The sequence below is a fragment of the Leptinotarsa decemlineata genome, unplaced genomic scaffold (assembly GCF_025532065.1).
Source record: "Leptinotarsa decemlineata unplaced genomic scaffold, Ldec_3_MD MMD2_tig00000882_RagTag_RagTag, whole genome shotgun sequence".
NCBI classification, from domain to species: domain Eukaryota; kingdom Metazoa; phylum Arthropoda; class Insecta; order Coleoptera; family Chrysomelidae; genus Leptinotarsa; species Leptinotarsa decemlineata.
The window spans coordinates 4,907,534-4,928,084 of record NW_027412556.1 but is presented as its reverse complement, the minus strand read 5'-3'; the positions used below and the strand labels follow the sequence as shown (position 1 = coordinate 4,928,084).

General features: G+C 36.9%; 1 protein-coding gene across 1 annotated transcript in view; it reads right to left on the bottom strand.

Annotated features, from left to right (window-relative positions):
• The window catches only part of mfas (midline fasciclin), a 46,181-nt gene extending 26,073 nt beyond the window's left edge, over positions 1-20,108 (bottom strand). The window contains exons 1-2 of the mRNA XM_023160134.2: positions 19,950-20,108; positions 11,101-11,490 (exon numbers count right to left, since the gene is read on the bottom strand). Of these exons, the coding sequence (XP_023015902.2) occupies positions 11,101-11,490; positions 19,950-20,017 (458 nt within the window). The 5' untranslated portion in view covers positions 20,018-20,108. The remainder of the gene's footprint in view (positions 1-11,100; positions 11,491-19,949) is intronic.
• Between the last annotated feature and the right edge of the window lie 443 nt (positions 20,109-20,551).

Here is a 20,551-nt window from a genome sequence, read left to right as displayed (position 1 = left end):
TCACATGTATGGTAAGAATTCTAGATTCAGGCCATTTGAAAGGATATGGAAATGATATATGGGTCTTTATCAGATTTACTTCTGAATAGAAAAGTCTTTGCCGGGGATTCAAAACAAAATGCATGCGGCAAAATAGAAAAAGATACAGTGAAACTCTAGGTGAAAGGATGTACCTACACATAAACATGCTGTAGATATCAGAGAAACTTTGATCACAAGTTGAACCCAATTGATTCAGCTTGTTACTCGTTTTAAAAAAGTCGTTTTCGAAGTATAGGTACTAATTAATACAATCGAATATAATGATGTTGTAGTTGATGATCAATTTCGAACTGAAGGTTCTGAAAAATGATTGTCTCCATTTTGGACTGACGCGACTGTTTCAAGTCAATATTTTTATAAATTGTGTGGGGCGAACAATACATATAGGCACACAAGTTTTGAATAGGTAATACATTAACCCAATTCGCTTCGCCCTACATTTTATTGACCCTCTTGCTAGTAATCTAGGTTGTTTTAAAAGTTCTGTCCGTTTTAGTGTCATGTGTTTTTGTAGCTCCATATCTGAATAAATATTTATTTCACTATGTTGTGGTTTATACTGATCGATAGAGAATTGTGTACTGTACATCTTGATGTTATTAATTTTCTCCAAATTTTAATTGTTTGCCTCGTTCCGGAGATTTCAGCTTTGAAGACGAGCTCCGAAGCAGCTCACATGCGGTTTTTGATGGTTGATCGACAGAAAGTATCGCATTTCGATGTCTTCTCTTCTTTGCTTTTGCGCAACCAAAACGATATTTTTTAGATCGGATCGTCACGTATTAGTACGAAGACATGACATGACACCAGACATGATAAACCACTTCGTACTCTGGTGCAGTAAGTAGCGCATCAAAATCAACCCGACGAAACCCAGAGCATCATCTTTAAGATGGTCTGGGTTTCTAGGAAAACGCCTACCGCTCCAAGACTGGGTGACCTACCTGGGGGTTATTCTCACAAGAACTGTCATCTGGGATACCGACCTGAGAGACACCCTGGACAGAGTCAAGAAAAGAGCAAGCCTCCTGGAAGCCTCGAGGGACAAGCTCAAAAGATGCAATAGCAAAACCCTACTACACACCTAGAAGACGTTCATAAGATCGAGAATGGACCATAAAGCCATATCTTCCTTACCGATTCCCCTCCAACGAACTATATAACACCGTAAAACTAACCCCGATAAATTTGAGATTCCAGAAACTCCAAGACAGATACATCACCAGAACAATCAGAAGCAGCAACACCACCGCAATCGAGACGCTGGCCACCCCCTGGACGCCCAAGAAGACGCAGGGGTCCAAGATGAGTCTTAAGGAGAAAGCTCTCATTTCCCCCAGCCAGGCTCCTAGGAGCCCTGGAGAAAATCCCGAAGCGGTTCCAGGATATCCTTGAAGAGTTCCCGCTGGCGATCAAGGAACCCACTGCCAGAGAAAACCAGAAAAGAGTAGTTCTACCTATCCCCCAAGACCCACCTGAACCTGAACCAGCCAACTAACCATCTGCAACTGTACCAGGACCACTCGCAACAACTCCACTAAGGACCACCTCCTGGACGCCCAAGAAGACGCGGGGGCCCAAGAAGAATCTCAAGGAGAAAGCTCCCATTTCCCCCAGCCAGGCTCCTAGGAGACTTGGAGAAAATCCCGAAGCGGTTCCAGGACGAGTTCTCACGGCGATCAGGAACCCACTGCCAGAGAAAACCATAACAGAATAGTTCTACCTATCCCCCAAGACCCACCCGAACCAGAACCAACCAACTAACCACCTGCAACTGTACCAGGACCACTCGCAACAACTCCACTAAGAACAACTCCACTCACATACAAGAACACCAATGCCCAAGGAATAAAAAAAGCCTCACTAACTCGACCAACATAAATGCATTGTATCCAGCACAACCAAACATAAATACCCAGCAGCAAGAAAACACAAACTACTAACCTAGATTGAGCTATCCATAAAAATAACTTTTTTTTCTAAATCAACACAGCCCCTGAAGAGGCACTAGCCTATAGCAGGGCTCCTCAGAGAACTTATGTAATACTAACCTAACAACATTGATAGAAAATAAACTTATTCGATCGATAGATCACGTGGGATGAAAAGTGGATCCTCTACAATAAGAGACGTCCAGGACAGTGGTTGGACCGGTGAGCCACCCAGGCACTTTCCAAATGCAAAAACCCACCAAAAAAAGACCAGGGTTACTGTATGGTGGGGAGCGGCTGGTGTGATTTACTATGAATGTGTGCAACCGGGGCAAACCACACAGCAGAGTCCTATATCTGTATCTGTAGAGAAGGCAGGGTGAGTCTCATATCGTCCATCTTGTCCTGTCCAAGAAGGTGGGAGGAGATATCTCCTTTCTTTCGGCAGGTGTAGGCCACCATAGTGTAGTTAGTGGATACACCTCCACTAACCACATATCATGGAGGCGTTTCCTTAGTTGACAGTGGCGAGTCAGAAATCCTACTATTGAGCGTAGATTTTTCCTGGTCATCGCCAGATGTTTCTTCGGTGCCAGCTTCCAAGGGTCGCCTAGGCTGATCCTGGCAAGATTGCATCTTTTGATTTCATCCCATATCTTAAGGGGTTGAGCATGGGTGTGACGTTTGGCTAGTTCCGCAATTGTCGAAGTCATCAAGCCGTAGGTGCCACTGGGTCCTAAAATAAATTTTTAGTCCAGCCGCTTCCTTGACTAAAGAGTCGGCAATGCGATAACCTTCACTCCTGCCGTGCCCTTTAATCCACCTCAGGATGATGTTATTATCTACCGAGGCTTTGGTGGCACTCTAGTACTAGCCCTGAGGTAACAACGTTGTGTGTTCAAGGCTAATAGCGCTTGTCTGCTATCAGTGCAAATTGTTATGATTTTGACAGAAATTCCTTTCCTGGTTATTTCTTTTGTAGCGATTGAGATACCAGCCAGTTCTGTTTGAACCATGCTGGTTTTTTCCCATTCCCCACTTAATCCTTAGGCTTAGTGATCTGATCCACATCCTGAGCCTTCTTCAGATTTTGAGCCGCCTGTATATATGCGTATTGCATTTGTAGCATCTGACTCTGTGTTCTGTTTTATTTGTTTTTTGTAGGGTTTATTAAACACAAACCTGTGCTCAATTGCATCACTAGTTGCCTGCAGCAGAGGTTGTGCAGTAAGCGCTTCTCGCCGTAGGCTCAGCCTCAATTGACCCATTTCTACTTCAAGGTTACACCAGCCGTGCGCAATCGTAACATGGCCATTAACGCAACCTCCTTAACATACAGGTTCAGAGGGGTCAGACCACAGAAGAGTTCTATTGTGAGACAATCAATGAAATGTTTCAAGAATTGTGTAGCAGCCGTTACTGGAAACAGAAGGAGTCCGATCCTGCTCCATGACATCGACCATCCGCATATTCCACAAATAACCAGTTCTGCCTTGCCCACAATACTCCCCAGACCTCTCGCCAGTCGATCACCATCTTTTCAAGCACTTCGACAACTTTCTCACCTGTAGAACTTTCGCGAATCAGGACCAAGCAAAAACTGGAAAATTCCAGGATTCCACTTGTTGATGTATTATATATAGGTGCATCCCATATGGTTGAAAGTTTCTTCTGTTAAAATGTTTTATAACTTACTTAATTTTCCCAGTGAATCCCTACGTAATTTCATACAAACCATACCATATTTTCACTATTGACTAACATGATTTTTGTAACTGTAACACCTCAGAGGTCAGTGTACTACCATAACTTCACCGGTAATGATTGTTTAAGCACTTATGATATAGGTGTAAATAATTAAACATGGTGCAAGCGCATGTTTTTCATTATTATGGCTAATAATTATTGTTGGTATAGTAATTCTGCGGTTTGTAATACGAATCGCAAAGATAATTCTCGTTTTCTTGTTCAATATTTATTGTATTGTCTAAAAATATAAAGAGGAAAAATCCTTCAAATTGTTTTTAGTACAGTATTTTTTCATTGTGCCGAAATATGATCGAGTATTATGGCAATAAATAAATCCTGTGAAATGTTCACATTTCACCAAGAAATAGTTTGACACAATTAAAAATATTAGCATATTCACATAACATAACTGAGTTGCTTAACCCATGGGAAATTATTCAACAGGTTCGAGATTCAATGTTGATCAAAGTTATTTTGCGAAGCCGGCATCAACTGATACACCGCAAGGTTCAGTTTTGAACCCGTACTATTTCTAGTTCAGAGATTTGACATACCACGTGATTAGAAATGATTCGTTTCATGCTAACTGGAGAAAGCTTTGTTCTCTAATCAATCAGAATGAAATTGAGGCGATTTCTCTTTTTCTGTTTCACAGTCGAAACATTTCCTATTCAATCTAGTCTTCAGTATGTGGAATGAGTTTCTTACAAACACGCTTCATGAACCATTACTCTGTTGTGAAATGTATTGGATTTCCACCTTCTGAAACGATCGATCTTATTTTGAAAATGTTGGATCCCAATAAATAATACTTGACATCGTGCTCCAATTTGAATACGATATCGATTTTGATCATAAAGCGTCATTCAATCCAAAATCAACTTGGAAATTAGATACCATTTTCCTTTTTCTATTCATATATTCTGAAAGCATCATTATGGGTCACTCCAAGGTCTCATTCAAACTCACAAAACATAAAATTTGTCTCAGCTTCGTCACAACGTAGTCTTGGATGGTACCTCTATCGTATCACCGGCACCTCTATCGAACTCATGCAATGTTCCTGTTAATACTGAATTGTTCTTCTGCTCAACTCCTGTGGAGTTGGTCTAGCACATCTCCAACGTGTGTGTTTTTGATACGACATTCTGGTGCAAATCTGCTGACTCGTTTGAGCTTTCAGATCATCATCTATCTGTTAGCTTGTTTCTATCTTGTTCGAAGTCCACAGCTCCAGTCTCGTAGGATCCGATGATATCGTTGCAGTGCGTTTCGGTGCTAAATGTCTTCTTCCTTCAGGGTTGCAGGCTCTATCTTTTTTCTTTCTTTGACAAATTCTTTTGAAACCTTATCGATCTCAAAACGCTTCTTGTTAATCATTTGTTACTGAAGGATTCGTCTTCTATACGAGGTCGGAGACCTTTGACTACTCTTTGATGTTGGAGATCTCGGGCATTGACAACATTTGTTATCTCTCGGATATTGGTAATATTATTTCTCTTTGGATGATGGACCCCTACTTCATATAACTATGTAGAATTCGATTGTTCTTAACAAATTCATCTGCAGACAGTCCAGTTTTACTCAGCTACATATCTTGACCTATCTTAGAGATGGTTTGTATAACATTGTTGACATTTTTCTTTTACGTTGTTTCTTTTAATAAGATTACCCTTATTGAAACGTTCATTACTGGACAGATTCTACAGTTGTCTTGAAACAAATAAGATCAGAGTTCAGGCGATGTCCAATTTTTGTGGCTTGCAGAGTGGGAGAGATACGAGAAGAAACAACAGTTGTTGTTCAAAAATAAAATTAACAACGAAATATCTTCTACAGAACCTTTAGTATAATGATGAATATTACTGGAGTTCCATCTCAATTCCAAAGTGTTATTTTTAACACCTCTTCACGTGTTTCAATCACCAAGTGATCATCTTCAAAAGGAAGATATCACCAAAGCGTTATTTTTAACACTTCCACACGTGTTTCAATCAATCTGTCTGTTTTCTGTTTAAATTCTGTTTTTCCGTTAACCATCTGTCGCACCTCTACGAACGACAACCCTCAGAAGTGGAAACTTGTGCGAGCTAAGGAATAACAAGGTCTTACCTTTCAACGTGTGATTCCTAAGACTATTTGGATAATAGCAAGTGAAAAGCAATCGTTCAGACTAGGGCTTGAACCACCGACCAACACAGCAGTCAATTCGAGTGAGTGAACAAAGCACCCACGTCGAACCGCCTGGCTACCGACCGGTAGCCTGGCTACCGACCTCTTGAAAATGATCACCAAGTGATCATCTTCACCTCTTGAAAATGATCAACAAGCGATCATCTTCAAGAGGAAGATATCACCAAAGCGTTATTTTTAACACTTCGACACGTGTTTCCATCAATCACCAAGTGGTCATCTTCGAGATGAAGATATCACCAAAGCGTTATTTTTAACACCTCGACACGTGTTTCAATCACCAAGTGATCATCTTCAAGTGAAAGATATCACAAAACCGTTATTTTCAACACTTCGACACGTGTTTCAATCATTAACTGATCATCCTCAAGAGAAAGATTAAAGTTTAATTCCAGCAATTCCAGAATCCTATTGGTTCTTCTTGTTTGTTTTTCTGTTTCCTTTCTTGTACTTTCTGGTTTTATTTGCTGTTAGTGTTTGGATCAACAAGGATTGTTCTTCTAAAGTCTCTTTCATTTTAATCATATTTTATCTATAGATGACGCCAACTTGATTGGTGTTGCGTCGGGAAGAGTGTTGCAGTTCTCGTGTTTGGGAGCGATGTATGTTTATTTCTTTTTTTATTTTCTGCTATAGAAGCTCCTGTTCAGTCCTTTCTTTGTATAACGTGGAGTCATGTAAGAGTATGACTTTTTTGGTATATCCACAAAATGAAATTGTTTTTTCACACACAATTGGATGACTACAGACTTGATATAACCTCAAAAACTGCACTAGACCGTAATTCCCAACGATATAGTAATCCACTGAGTGAGACAGTATCCTTTCACCTCACTAAAAGTAGTTTCAAATGTGAATTAGATACGTTCTCAGTGCGAGGAAGTGAAGAAAACAATTTTAAAAGTGTTCCATTGTTCGTAATGAGGTAATTCAAGTACCCGTTCAGGAAGTAGATTGTATGGTTTTTATCTTCATGGCCATGAACGCATTCAGTGCCCAGCTGAACGAAGCAGCTGGGCACTGAATGAGTAGCAATTTTTGAAATCGATTTTTAACCCAGTAACTCACGTCTTAAGTATCAAAATGTTGTATAATTTTCAGCTGGACAACGAAAAAACATATTTGAAATAGAAGGATTTTAGACAGGCGGACTTTGGTCCTGAAAGATAATTAAAATGCTGAAAAAGATGCTACAAAAAAGTATCTTTCAACAATAACAAGATAGTAATGATAACATGAAATTTGGCCATGTCAATTTCTCTTTGAAATTGTCGAGATCGAAAAGTATGAACAAAAATTGACGGTTTGTGAAGTGTAGCCATGATAGGAAGGATGAAAATGAAGGAAGCTGATTGTTCAAATTTCGCGGGCTAGGTACATTTTATTGGCGATTTTTTTATGTTGGTACACTCATCTCGAACACATGTTCACAATTTCAGCCGTTTAGTTTGTTGCTGAGACGCATAAAACTTAGAAGTGATTTGCGTGCTCGGCGATTTTCTGCTATCGAAGAGAATTTGCACACAATTTTGTGTGCAAAATGGAATTAAGTGCTCAAAAATACTTGGAATGTTGACAGTGGCATACGGTGATTGTACTCTGAGTCAAAAAAATGTTTACGAATGGTACAAGCCACCGTATTCACCTGATTTTGGCCCCCTGCGACTCTTTTCTTTTCCCAATATTGAAGAGGCCCATGAAAGGACGGCGTTTAGCGACGATTGAGAGAGCTCAAAGTGCTTATCAAAATTGCTTCGAATATTGGAAAAACGCTGGCACAAGTATATCATATCTGAGGGGGATTACTTTGAAAGGAACAAATTGAATTTGATACATATTATCCATGACTACGAATTGAATTTTCTGAAAACGGAAAAAGCGAACATTTCCAGTTTTGAAGTTTTGAAATTTATACCAGTGAAGACGTCACCGAGAAGGTTGAGCTATACCGGGTGATTCTTCCTTGAGGATCCATATAAAAAATGAAAGTAGGTTATGGTTTTTTAGAGACGGAACGTCAAATTGAACATCTGTAAAATCCATCTTGTATATTTTGAAGAGTATCGATGTTTTGTTTTTCAATATCCTATCGAATAGCGTCAATGAATTGAAACGAAATTGGCGAATTTATTTTCAAATATCTCCGGAACTAACGAAGAAATCCTAAATTTTGAAACGTTATTCAAGCGAGCTCTAAGCAGCAACTTTTTTCCATTAAACCGACTTCGAATCTTTCAGAATTTCCGATTTGGCCAAGCTGGCCCTACTCATCTTGTTACAGACAAAAACCACAAAAACAAACAAAAAACCAAATCCAAATACACTTCAATTTAAAAACTAAAACAGAAAAATGTGTTAATTTGGGCTTCTCGGCCCTTTACAATTCCTGATGTTGAATGATGCTTGCGACCTTTAAGGTCATTTGTACATACATAACCCAAATCTAGTGAAGCCCTTCAACTTGCGCTTTCTGCAAAGCTTAATTTTTTTTTGCAAAAGTGCAACTGTGATACAGTTCTAGAAGAGACAACTGCTACTGTCCATTTGTCTAGTTTACTGATAATACCTCAGCCAATATCATCCTTTAAGCGCTGTTGCGAAACCTACATATTCGTCCGTATTTCTACAGATTTTCCGTGTTGCTAGCATTTTTTTGAATATCCGGGTTAGTTGCAGTTGAAACCATTACATGATAGGTACGTTTAGTGAAATATTTTTGTTGTCTGTTGCCATCTTCTATATATTTTTCACATAATTCGTCTGTCTTGAGATTGTTGTGAATGAAAAATGTGAATTGACCGAAGTTGCTGAGTAGTTAAACTAACTGACTTATCTGAAGAATTCAATCATTGGTCCATTTGAAAAAAGCTCTTTTCACTTTTGAATAATGTGGTTCATCAAGGTTGCGTCCATCATTTACTTTATATTGTCAGTATTTTGAGGACGTGAAGGTTTTTTAGCCCTAATTTTCAAAAGTGGCAATGTGTGGCTTTTCCAATTCTCTACGAAGATTCATTTCCCAATATTTTCAAATACATTCTCACGAATAAGCTATTCATGAAAGTAAAAAGTCCTATCTCTGAGAATCCAACACATCTGAACGATAAAAAAGATTTCAAGTTAATTGATGAAAAAATCTGGTGAATGTTCTGGAAAATATTCTAGCACGCCTATGAAGTGAATTTCAAGTGGGATTCGTGAATGTTGATAAAGCACAACAATACTGTTGCTACGGCCTGATGATTCATTCGAAACCACTTTAACGACAACAGTAATGAAGTTTCTCGAAGAATGGAGAACGGGTTTGTACTTGAACATTCTGGTTTATTCTGTCTGCAGAGATTTACATCTACTTAATACTTCGTCGAAGTATTTTATTTCAGATATAGTTTCAGGCGGAAAGGTTTCGTTCGGTAACCAATTGAACAAAATTGTAATTATAATAATATAATAATTATATACTTCATTCATTATTATTACATAAAATTGATGCAAAAAACTTTGCAATTCTTTGAATCTCAAATCATGTATGATGTATGCTGATTATATTCTATAAAAAAATACACTTTTATTTTCTGCAACTTTCCCATATTCCCATATGCCTAAATGTTGATTGATTATGTAACAGATACATTATTTTGACATGTTCATAACCTCTGCTATCCTTCCACTTCAATTCGGCGGTCGTGTAGCCAATAGATGACCAATATATGAGAATTCAATCTTTGCGAAATCGCACGCTTACAGCTCCGCGTCTCAGAAAATTTACTGAGCACAAGACAAGTTAACATAATTGTCAAAACAATTCTAAGAAGACTCAAAGAGGTTGATTTAAATCCAAAACGCCCTGCCAGAGTTCCTAGGCTTCTGCCACGTCACAAATCTAGACGGTTACAATTTGCCAGAGTCCATGTCAACTGGAATGAACATCAGTGGGGGAAAATTCTTTTCACAGATGAAACGAGAATACTGTTATGGAAACCAGATGGATGTGGTCGAGTAAACAGAAGATCTGGAGAACGTTTCGCAGAATGTAATCTTGCACGTAACGTTAGCTTTTGTGGTGGTTCCATTATGCTGTGGGGTGGCATTAGTTGGGACAGTCGCACCAATCTTATAGAGATGAATTTAAGAATGAAGAGCATGTTTCACCTCACGGCGGCTTCATTGGTTTTCGTACTAATGCATGATAATGTTTGCACATGTTGCAAGAACAGTCACCCAGTATCTTGAAGTTGTTGGACTTTAGGCAGTGGAGTGGCCACCAAACAGTCCTGACGCAAATCATATGGAACATATTTGGGACATCGTAAAAAGACATATACGAGCACGAAATCCAGCTCCTAACTCAATTGCAGAATTAAGAGAGTGGAATTGAATTCTACAGGAAGAGTGGAATTGAATTCTACAGGAAACCATCAAAGAACTTTTGCGGAGTATACCCAAGAGGATGCAGGCCATCGTTAGAGCTAGGGGAGGAAACACTAAGTACTGAACTGTTATTATGTTGCCTCAAAGAAAGTTCATTTTGTCGTCATTGTTGCTTGTTCTAATTCAGATCGGTCATGAAGAAGGCTCTCATTTTTTATATAAGCGTGCTTTTGAAAATACGAGAGCTGGAAAAGAGCTGGGAATTTCGCCCCCTAGAAAATTCTAGAACAGTCCAGTCCATTAAATTAATAAATTATACATCTAAATGAAGAAAAGAGAACTGAAACTGTCTATGTTTTTACCACTTTTATTTGTAACTAACGTTACTGCAGTTTCGTCATATAAGGACATTTTCAAACTTATACATTTATCAATTTATACATCTAAATCTTTGTGGAAACTGTATGAAAGTCTATACTGTAGTATTTCACAATCTTGCTGCAGTTTGTAGTACACAAAGAAGTATTTTGGCTGAAAAACTGGAAATCTGGATATGATAGTCAAAACACGTGAACCTGAAACCTAGGAAATGTTGAACAAAGGGCAATAACTGAACTATGGAAAAGGTTGAAGATGTTCAATTATGTATATGATGGAGTGTCTTACATTGAAGAATATAAGAAATAATAGATAAAAGTTAAATAGACGGCTTACGCTAAAGTAATTTGGGTGCGATTGGAGTAGGTGGTCTTAAGAAATTGAAACCCTAAGACCCATAATGTCCTATGTTGAAGAAAAGTCAACAACTACTCACCCTTTCCACCAGTGGTTGGTGTTGAACCCACCGCCGAATATATCACCCAACCCAAACGGTTTCGAATTCAGGTTGAACGACGAAGAGAAATCAAAATCTGGCCCCAGACCTGCTAAAGGATTTCCTATTCCGCTGGCGTCGACGTCTATGATTCCTCCAGGAAGGACAGCGTCGATGGGTTTCTTTGAAGGTTTCGGCTTCGGCGCCAAAATCGGTTTCTGTTCGGAGCTCGAGGGTGCAGGGTCTTTGTAATCTGGTGCTAGGGGTTCTCGGTCTGTTTCTGTATCATCTCCTGGGTAAGCAGCGTTTCTTGATTGGAAATGAGGTACGTCGAAGTTCCATGTCTGTCTGTAAGGTTGCTGTTGGAGGTCGTGGAAGAGGTTCAGGTCACTGCAAAAGAAAAAGGATGAAAGTGATGATGAGCCTTTACTGTTCATTGGAAACAACATGTACTTACATACATGATAAATAAAAGGGACAATTTTCAACCAGCCTTTCAAGTGAGAAACAGTTCTGAATAGGAGGAATGATTAACAAAGTAAGCTGGGTCTTTCTATTATTTTATGAAGAGATTTGTTTTAATCTGAATTAGGAATTTTCATAACGTCTAGGTCTTGTTAACCACATGATTACAATTTTTAGAATAATATCGTCTTCAAAACCACATTTCATAAAAAATTCAACTTTATCATGTTTATTATCTTCGCTGAAGTTTCAAGAGGGCGTTGATAATAAGTAGCTACTCACTGTTTGACACATAAATGACTCTCATCTGAAAAAATATATATTCAGAGTATACAAAATTGTATCTGTATGAAGTAGTGAAGTTTTTCACTATATTTTCAAATCACATTGATATTAATCAGTGAGAAAGAAGGAATAGGAAGAGGTATCCTAGATTAGAACTGTTGAACATACATTTTGAACACATTGAACGTATATTTTGAACATATTGAACATACATTTTGCACATACATTGAAAATACACATTACTTGTTATATTTTTTCCATAACAAATTATATATTTTTGTTTGTGGATTTTATGTTATACTCAATTTGAGGTATCCTTTATACACGTTTGTTTCATAAATGGAAATATCAATATCAAAATGGATGTATTAACTATACAATTCAGGCTCACTCAATTTGTTTTCTTTCACAAATATATATTTGATTGATTTTCACATTTTCTGGTGTTAATTTCAGTTTTTCAAAAAGACATCCGAATAATTCGGTTCTACAACTCATTTTTCAACTATAGCAGGTATCTATGCTCAGTTTTCAAATAAATACATTAGCAATGGAAACCCAAACCTCTGAAATTCAACAAAAAGTTTGTCAACAATCAATGGAGTTTCACGACTTCCATTCAAAATACGGTATTATTTTTGCTTGCTTTATACTAATACGGAAGATATCAACTGAAATCATTTCTTTCTTTCGAACACTCGTCAAGGCAAGTAATATTGAAAACGATTTCAATTGTAGAAATGTTTTCCGCGATTCAACTTCCTATGTAATCTTTGAAATATTTATTTACTATCATAACATTCTCACGACAAATCATTGCGTAAGAAGCCAGTAATAGAGTACTTCTGTACAAAAATGTGCAAAGTACTGATGTTTAACGATCTTGTTTCATAATATTATAGAAAGTATAGAACAATTATATCATTATAAATTATTTATCGTCTAAGCAAAACAAAAACTAGCAGCCTGGCTTGTGGCACTGAGAAGTCGATCTTCAGATATATTTATGAGAACACTAATAACCAAAGCCATTGATACTGTTATGTTGACAACATTAGAAACGCGGTGAGCGCTTTTGTACCTTTGTTGCTGACAGATGTCAATGATTATTTCGTCCGTAGTTTTTCATGTTCTTGGTTTTACCGATGCCGATGTTTATACATGTGATCATTATGTGATTAATAAAACATAGTTCAATATATTTTTAGGTTTATGTTAAAACATTGTTGCAACTCGATACCGACATAACATTGGCGACGAGTTAATTGGAACTGTGTCGTCCGTAGAACATAATTTTAACCAACGTGTTCAACTATTACAAATGGAACCTTCAGAAAGTAGCTCTGAGGTAGAAGGAAAAGCAAACTATGAATTGCGACATCCTCGTCGGGGATAAAGTTAACTCCCTCAAGAACTTATTATCGCCTGCGAAACCTAAGGATAAGACGTTTGACGAACTCTGCTCTACTCTGAGAAATCATTACGCACCAGAAGGCATTGAAGTAGCCTAACGTTATAAATTTCATTGTCGAAACCAGGAGATAAATGAATCGATTCGTGACTCTGTGGTCGCAATTAAGAAATTGTCCACGACATGTAATTATGGCAATTTTCTCAATGAAGCCCTTCGAGACCAGTTAGTTTTTGGAACCCGGGACTCCGTGGTTAAAAAAAGGTTGCTGTCTGAAAAAAACCTGACCTTTGAATCAGCAGTAAAAATCGTTTCGGAGATGGAACTCGTGTTGGAACAAGCCAGGGTGATGCATGGGGAGCCTAGATTCGATGACGTCAATCAACTTCATCCAGGAATCCACCCGCATCAACATGCTCTTGAAGCCGCAAAACCAAGAAGATTTTCTGCTCAGTCGAAAGATGTTACTTCAGGGACATCATCAGATAAGAAATATAATTCTAAACTTGAAAAACGTTTTTCTAAATGCAAAAATTGTGGTAAGTTCCACAGTAGTGATAAGAATGCATGTCCAGTTAGAGATTGGGAAAGTTTCAACTGTAACAAGAAAGGTCATGTTGCAAAATTCTGTCCAAAGCCAAAAAACACTAATTGTATACAGGCCGCAAACATGGTGGACATTAATAATTGTGTGTCACTTCGTTTGCCTCTTGTACAAAAATTCTTTGTTGATAACATAGAGATTGATTTCGAAGTAGATACAGGGTCATCTTATACGTTGATTCCAATTTATTTGTTCAAAAGATTTTTCAGGGATCTCAAAATCGAGAAAAGTAACCTGCAGCTCAAAGCTGCTAATAGCAAATCGTTATCGGTGTTTGGCAAGGTTTATGTTTCTTTGTGTTTCGAAGGAAAAAAATTGACAAATTACCCTTGATCATTACACGTAAAGAATTGAGTCGCCCCTTGTTGGGTCGCGATTGGCTCTCTTCATTCAACCCAGATTGGAGGTCTTCTGTACTCATCAACCCGAATCAATCGTTGGAACCATTGACTGTAGACCTTGTTGAACCTGGACCGGAGGTGGTAGGCTTGGAAAAAGTTCAGGCGTTCTTTCTATTGGATGCAATTGGATGAGAGATTATAAAGTTCGTTTCTCCAAAGTTTTCGATGGATCGAAGAACGAGCCTATTGAAAATTTTGAAGCGTCTGTTGTGTTGAAAGAAGGTGTAGTACCCATCTTTCATAGATCCTATAATGTGCCTTATGCTCAACGAGCAGCAGTGGCTGAGGAACTAGCATCTCTTGAAAGTAAAGGTATTATCAGTGAGATAGCACATAGCCAATGGGCTTTGCCAATAGTGTGTGTCAAGAAGCGGTAAAATTCGCTTGTGCGTGGATTTTAAAGTAACCTTGAAGACATTTTTCAGTCATTGGTAGGGTCCAAAGTTTTTTGTGAGTTGGATTTGTCAAATGCTTATTTGCAGTTGAAGTTGAATGAAAACTGCAAACATTTTTCTACTATCATTTGTATTTGTATAGATTTGTAAAGATTTCACCGTTTAATGTTTCGGTTGTCAAGTGCCCCAGCCTTGTTTCAGTATACAATTGATTCTATACTGAGTCAAATTCCCAATACTAGAGCGTACCTAGATAATATTATTATTGGTGGCAAAACTTGGGACGAATTTTCAGTGGAGCAAGTGCTCAACCGTTTGAATAAGTACAATGTCAAGTTAGACGTAGATAAACGTAAATGGTTCAAGACTTCGATCGAATTGCTTGGTTTCTGTCTGGATGGGCAAGGTTTGCGCCCTTCCCCTTCCAAAATTTCAGCTATCCAAAACGCGCCGGTACCAAAAAAATATGTCCGAGCTAAAATCTTTCATTGGATTGATAAATGTTTATCACAAGTTTGTCAATATGTCAGTTGATTTACTGGGACCATTGCATGAATTGATAAAAAAAGATGTACCATGGTTCTGGTCTCAAGAATGTGATAAGGCTTTTGATAAGGCTAAGTCGTCGATTTGTCAGAAATGTTTTCTATTATTGTATGACACTGCACTTTTGCTTTTTAGGCAGTGTCTGTGTATCAACTTTTTTCGAACCTCGGAATTACAGTCACCTCTGAGGATATCATATTATCAATAACATTGGAGAAGTGTCGAACATCATTTGTTGAAAGGTCCTAATTAACCAGCTGTATCTAGTGTGAATGGTAGATCGCACCCAAGACATTTCCTAAGTGTAAAACCAACAAAATTTTGGTAATATTCATGGTAAAATATTGTCATCAAACCGCTGTGGAAATGTGCTCATGCAGGTACCCTCATTTAAAATTTCTAGAACACCGCACGTTTAAGAGGTTGAAATCATTAAGTAATACACGCAGCCGTTACATTGAAATTGTATTTGTTCGTGCAGAGAAAATAATTAGATGCTTTAAAAAAATGAATTCATTGACATGAAATTCCCGTTGTTCATTAAAAACAATGGAAAACCGTTAAAAACTACGAACACTCGTGCTTTTTTCAGATATCAGATTTCAGAGATTGCAATGATCTTGAAGCATTTGCAGAAATCTTTAGCAATCACACAATCAAAACAGTTAATGAAGTACGTGATTTGGGAGTGATAATGGATTCCAAAATGTTTTTAAATCCCACATTGAGAAGACGTTAATATGTGTAATCGTTTATTGGGTTTCATTATAAGAAATACAAGACATTTCTGAAATGCAAAAACACTTCTTAATCTATATTACTCTTATGTATATAGTCGTTTGAACTTTGCATCTGTCGTTTGGAGTCCACAATATTCGATTTACCAAACATAGAATTGAAAGTGTTCAAAATAAATTCGTCAAACAAAGTGACATTTCTATAATCAATGGAAGTTTCCGTCCAGTTTTCAAAAAGTATTCTTTGTTGTCTCTTACAGATGGAAGAAAATGTCAGATATATTAATGCTGTACAAATTATTCAATAAACGTTTCGATTGTCCTACGTTGACAACAAAAATTTCATTGAATACACCTTGCAGAGACTTACGAAACCATCATCTCTTTGCAACCCCATTTAGAAAAACCAATTCATGAAAAAACTCTCCTTTATGCAGAATTGTCAGATCCTTCAATACTTATTGCAATGATATTGAAAAACTGAGGTTACCTTTCCTTATATTTAAAAAGTATGTGAAATCTATTTTTATTTATGATTAGTTATCGGTTCTTCATATACTGTTTTTTTTATTTTTTATTAATATTCATTACTATACATTAATATTCATTACTATACATTATTGTGGTCCTTCTCGACCTATCAACTGATTTGCATATGTTTCAGTTAAATGCTGACGTGCTACTTGACTAAAATGGGCGGGAGCCCCATCATGCATAAAAAACATGTCCCTTCTGACGCCCAAAGGAACTTCCTCCAGCAGTACTGGATGCACTTCTCTTAAAAATTTACAGTATGTTTCACTATTTAATCGAGGAGGTAGAAAATGAGGCCCAATTAAATCATCCCCAATAACTCCGAGCCACACGTTAAGAGAAAACTGTTCTTGATGGTTAGTTTCGACAATAGCGTGAGGGTTTTCATTAGCATAATTACAACATATGTAATTATGAAAATTAATAATCTTATCCCGAGAAAAACTACATTCGTCTGTGAATTCTATCGTCTTCAAAAAGTCACAATTTCTTCTAATCCTTTTCAGCATCCAATTGCAAAATTCAAGACGGTTCGGAAAGTCTTGCGGTAACAGTGCCTGTACTCGATGCAGATGGTAAGGGTATAAGAGTTGTTCCTTTAAAATTTGAAATACCGTCATATGATCAACATTTAGCTGAAAAGCAATCGTTCCAGTACTGGTAGTAGGTTGTTCTTCAATCAAATTAAGTACTGCTTCCTCAAGCTGTGGTGTTCGTACTTCTCGATGGCGACCACAATCCTGCGTTCTTTTGTAGAATGAACCATATTCTCGTAATCGTTGATGAAGTCGAGCAAATATTCTATGTAAAGGATGCTGCCGTTGAGGATACAATTCAGCATATCTTCTAGAAGCTTCTAACCCATTCCCCTGCGACAGACCATAAACGTAATGCATATCAGCCATTTCCTCATTTGTGTATGTCATTTTGATAACAAGTAAATTATTAAAGTAACAAATTAAGAACAGAACAACAACACACAATTAGTATTAATTCAATTTCGAAAATTCACAAACTGACAGCGTCATACAAATTTAATTATCACTATCGCTAATAGCGACCTATTAGATAGATTACTTTCGTATTTTCGCATTTATGACGATGTATCTCTGTAGTTGTTCATAAAATAATGTTTTGCTGCGAACTGGTTTATTTTGGTCAAAAAACCCAAGAGATATTTTTTGTTTAGAATGAAACAGGCTATCGGAAATAAATTTTTAAATGGTAAACAAATAATAAGACAAAAAGTTACATTGGAAATACATTTTAGGGGTTGCGTTTTCCACCCCTTACAACCATGGGGTAAACCAAACAAATTTCTGGCTAAGTGTCTTTTTGGTAGTACAAAACGACAGGTTAACTTCAATATTGTAACTTTTTAGTGCTTGTGAAAAAAATTGTTATACAAATTTTATGTACCCCCTTTAAGGGGCTGTATGTTAACAAGGGATGCTCCAATGAAATTTCTTTATATGAAAGATCCTATCTTTTTTTCGATGAGGAATCACCTCCTTAAATGTTTTACACTTATTTAGGTACTCCGTGTATAGTGTAATGTACTCAGCTTTTATATGTTGTTTACTCACTATCTTTTATATGTAAAATGAGGATTTTTTTGGATTCATTCTGTTTGTATCCCTATTTTTGTAATAAATAAATAAAGATGTTCACCACAAAAACAAATGTGGTTTTAGTTTTTCGTCAATCATAGAGGTGGCGTCTTTGTAATGGGAGATGCTCACTTAGACTCAGATTTTTCCTTCAAAAACAATTATGTTCAACAATCAAGCATTTTCCCCGTGAAGTGCGGTACCCCCGTAAAGGGCGGTACTGATGTCTGAGGACTTCATGCCGCCAACATCCCTTCAGTCATGAACCCATTTGTCCTTCTTCGACAAAAATCAGCTAAAAGGGTAAGGGAGCTGGGCTCCAACCTGTTTGGTGAATTCACAAAGATTTAAAAATGTTTTTCTCAAAGGTGTTTCAATGTTTCCCATCGGCCTTTTTGGGTATTTTCACCTTCCACAATCTAGAAGGACAAACTTCCAATTCACCCCTGATAAATTCAAAATATTTTTACGAAGAAATTTTAGGTTGCAGTTTCAACGTGAAAAATTTTTGAAAATGGTTTCAAAAACTAGAACAATTTTTTCAATAAACCGAAAGTTTGACAAATAAATACCATTCGAGAATCTATCATTATCGAGACTGAGTTACTTTTTGAGAGTTCCAATGTTGATATTCAATCTTTCTGCCATAATAAAAGGGATTGCAAAAGACAAACCACAAACTTCAGTTCTAATGGTTGAGAACTGAAGATTTTTTCATAACAAAAATCACACATTTTTCCTATTATTTCCAATTAGTAAGCAAATATCAAATGTTTCGCTATCACAGTAGCGAAACATATTGAAAACCAATGCTTTACTTTAACTTTTATATACCCTACGTAATCACCAGTGAAAAAACTACCTTCTTAACTACAAACTTAATCATATTTACCTAGAGGACCTACTCAACTTTTATATACCTCAAGAACATCCTCAATTATGATAACCTAGAGCATATTATATCAATTCTACATCAATAATAATACTCGTAAGTCTACAGAGACTATAATAACACCAGTTTCTAAGAAAACAAGGTCAATAATGGTGATCTATTTAAATCCAGTTGGTCATTCAGTGAAATGTCTGAATTTTTATGTTTATTGATTTCCATTGCTTCCAAATGATTTAGCTTTAAACTTTTATTTTCTATGTGTGAAATTTGAAATCTCTGTTGAAGATATGATTTTCTTCTAAAAGATGATTCTAATATGTCGAACTTGTTTTCTTATTCACATAGCTCATATGATGTTTCTAGATACGATCCCTAAATGTTCTGCCGGTTTGACCAATATATGCTTCAGGACAAGTTCAACGATTTAATCCTATATATACTCCTGATTGCTTGAATTTAGATGTTTTGTCTTTATTATTGTTGAATAACTTCCTTATGCATGAATCGAATCTAAAACTGCCCAGAAGACTTCAATTGTAACTGAAGATTTTCCATAATAAAGATCACCAACACATTTTTTCTAGTGTTTGCAATATACAAATCGAAAATCGAGTAAATTTGTTTATAAACTGAAAGCGTGACAACTTTAATATATTCTAGAAAATACCACCATTGAGATCAAGTTACTTTTTACAATTATAGGTTGTCTCGTTTCTAATGTGCATATTTAGTATTCAGTTCTAGCAATTTAGAATTAGAGATTTTTCATAACAAAAATAACTGACACATTTCCTCTATTATGTCCAATAAATGAAAATGAATCGAAGAACGAGTCGATTTTTTCTATAAACTAAAAGCTCAACCACTCAAGAACATTCCTGAAAAAAATGTTCTTTGATAAACATTTTCATGCTGCTTTCATAAAATCTTCAACAATTTCGCTATAAATTCCATTATTCATTTTCCTACCTGTATAAATTGCAATGAACCCCAAGCAGCAGGAAACCACTCAGAACTATAAATGCTTTCAACAGCATATTTGCTTTGGGACAATTCGCACTATTTCACTTCACTTGCTGTAAACTCTTTGCTCGACTACTATACCACACTTCTGGTCGTCCCCATATATAAATGGTTGTGCTTGGTGGGGTTTACTCATCACACCGATAACACCGTTAGGTCAAGCTTTTATTTTTGTTTGTCTTCTGGTTTTCGTAGTTCAAAATGCTCATCGGAGAGAGAATCAGGATATTTCATTCGAGAGGTACTAACATCGATGATTGCGTTTATTTTTCAAGTTATCGTTCGATTTTAGAAACGTCAGAAAATGTTGATGTGATCAATTTGACAATATGTCTTCTAAATGAGGACGACTTTCAAATTTACCCAGAAACGAAGCTGGTGCCCAATTTGAAAGACGTGAGGCGGCTTTTTTTCAGCAGATTCAAATCTACGAAGAATAAATGAGTTCAACAGATTTCTTTTTAGCGCCGAGTATCCTCAAATAAGTGTATGAAAGATGGTACTTAATTGTAACTTTATTTCATTGAATAGACGACATAAACCTTAGG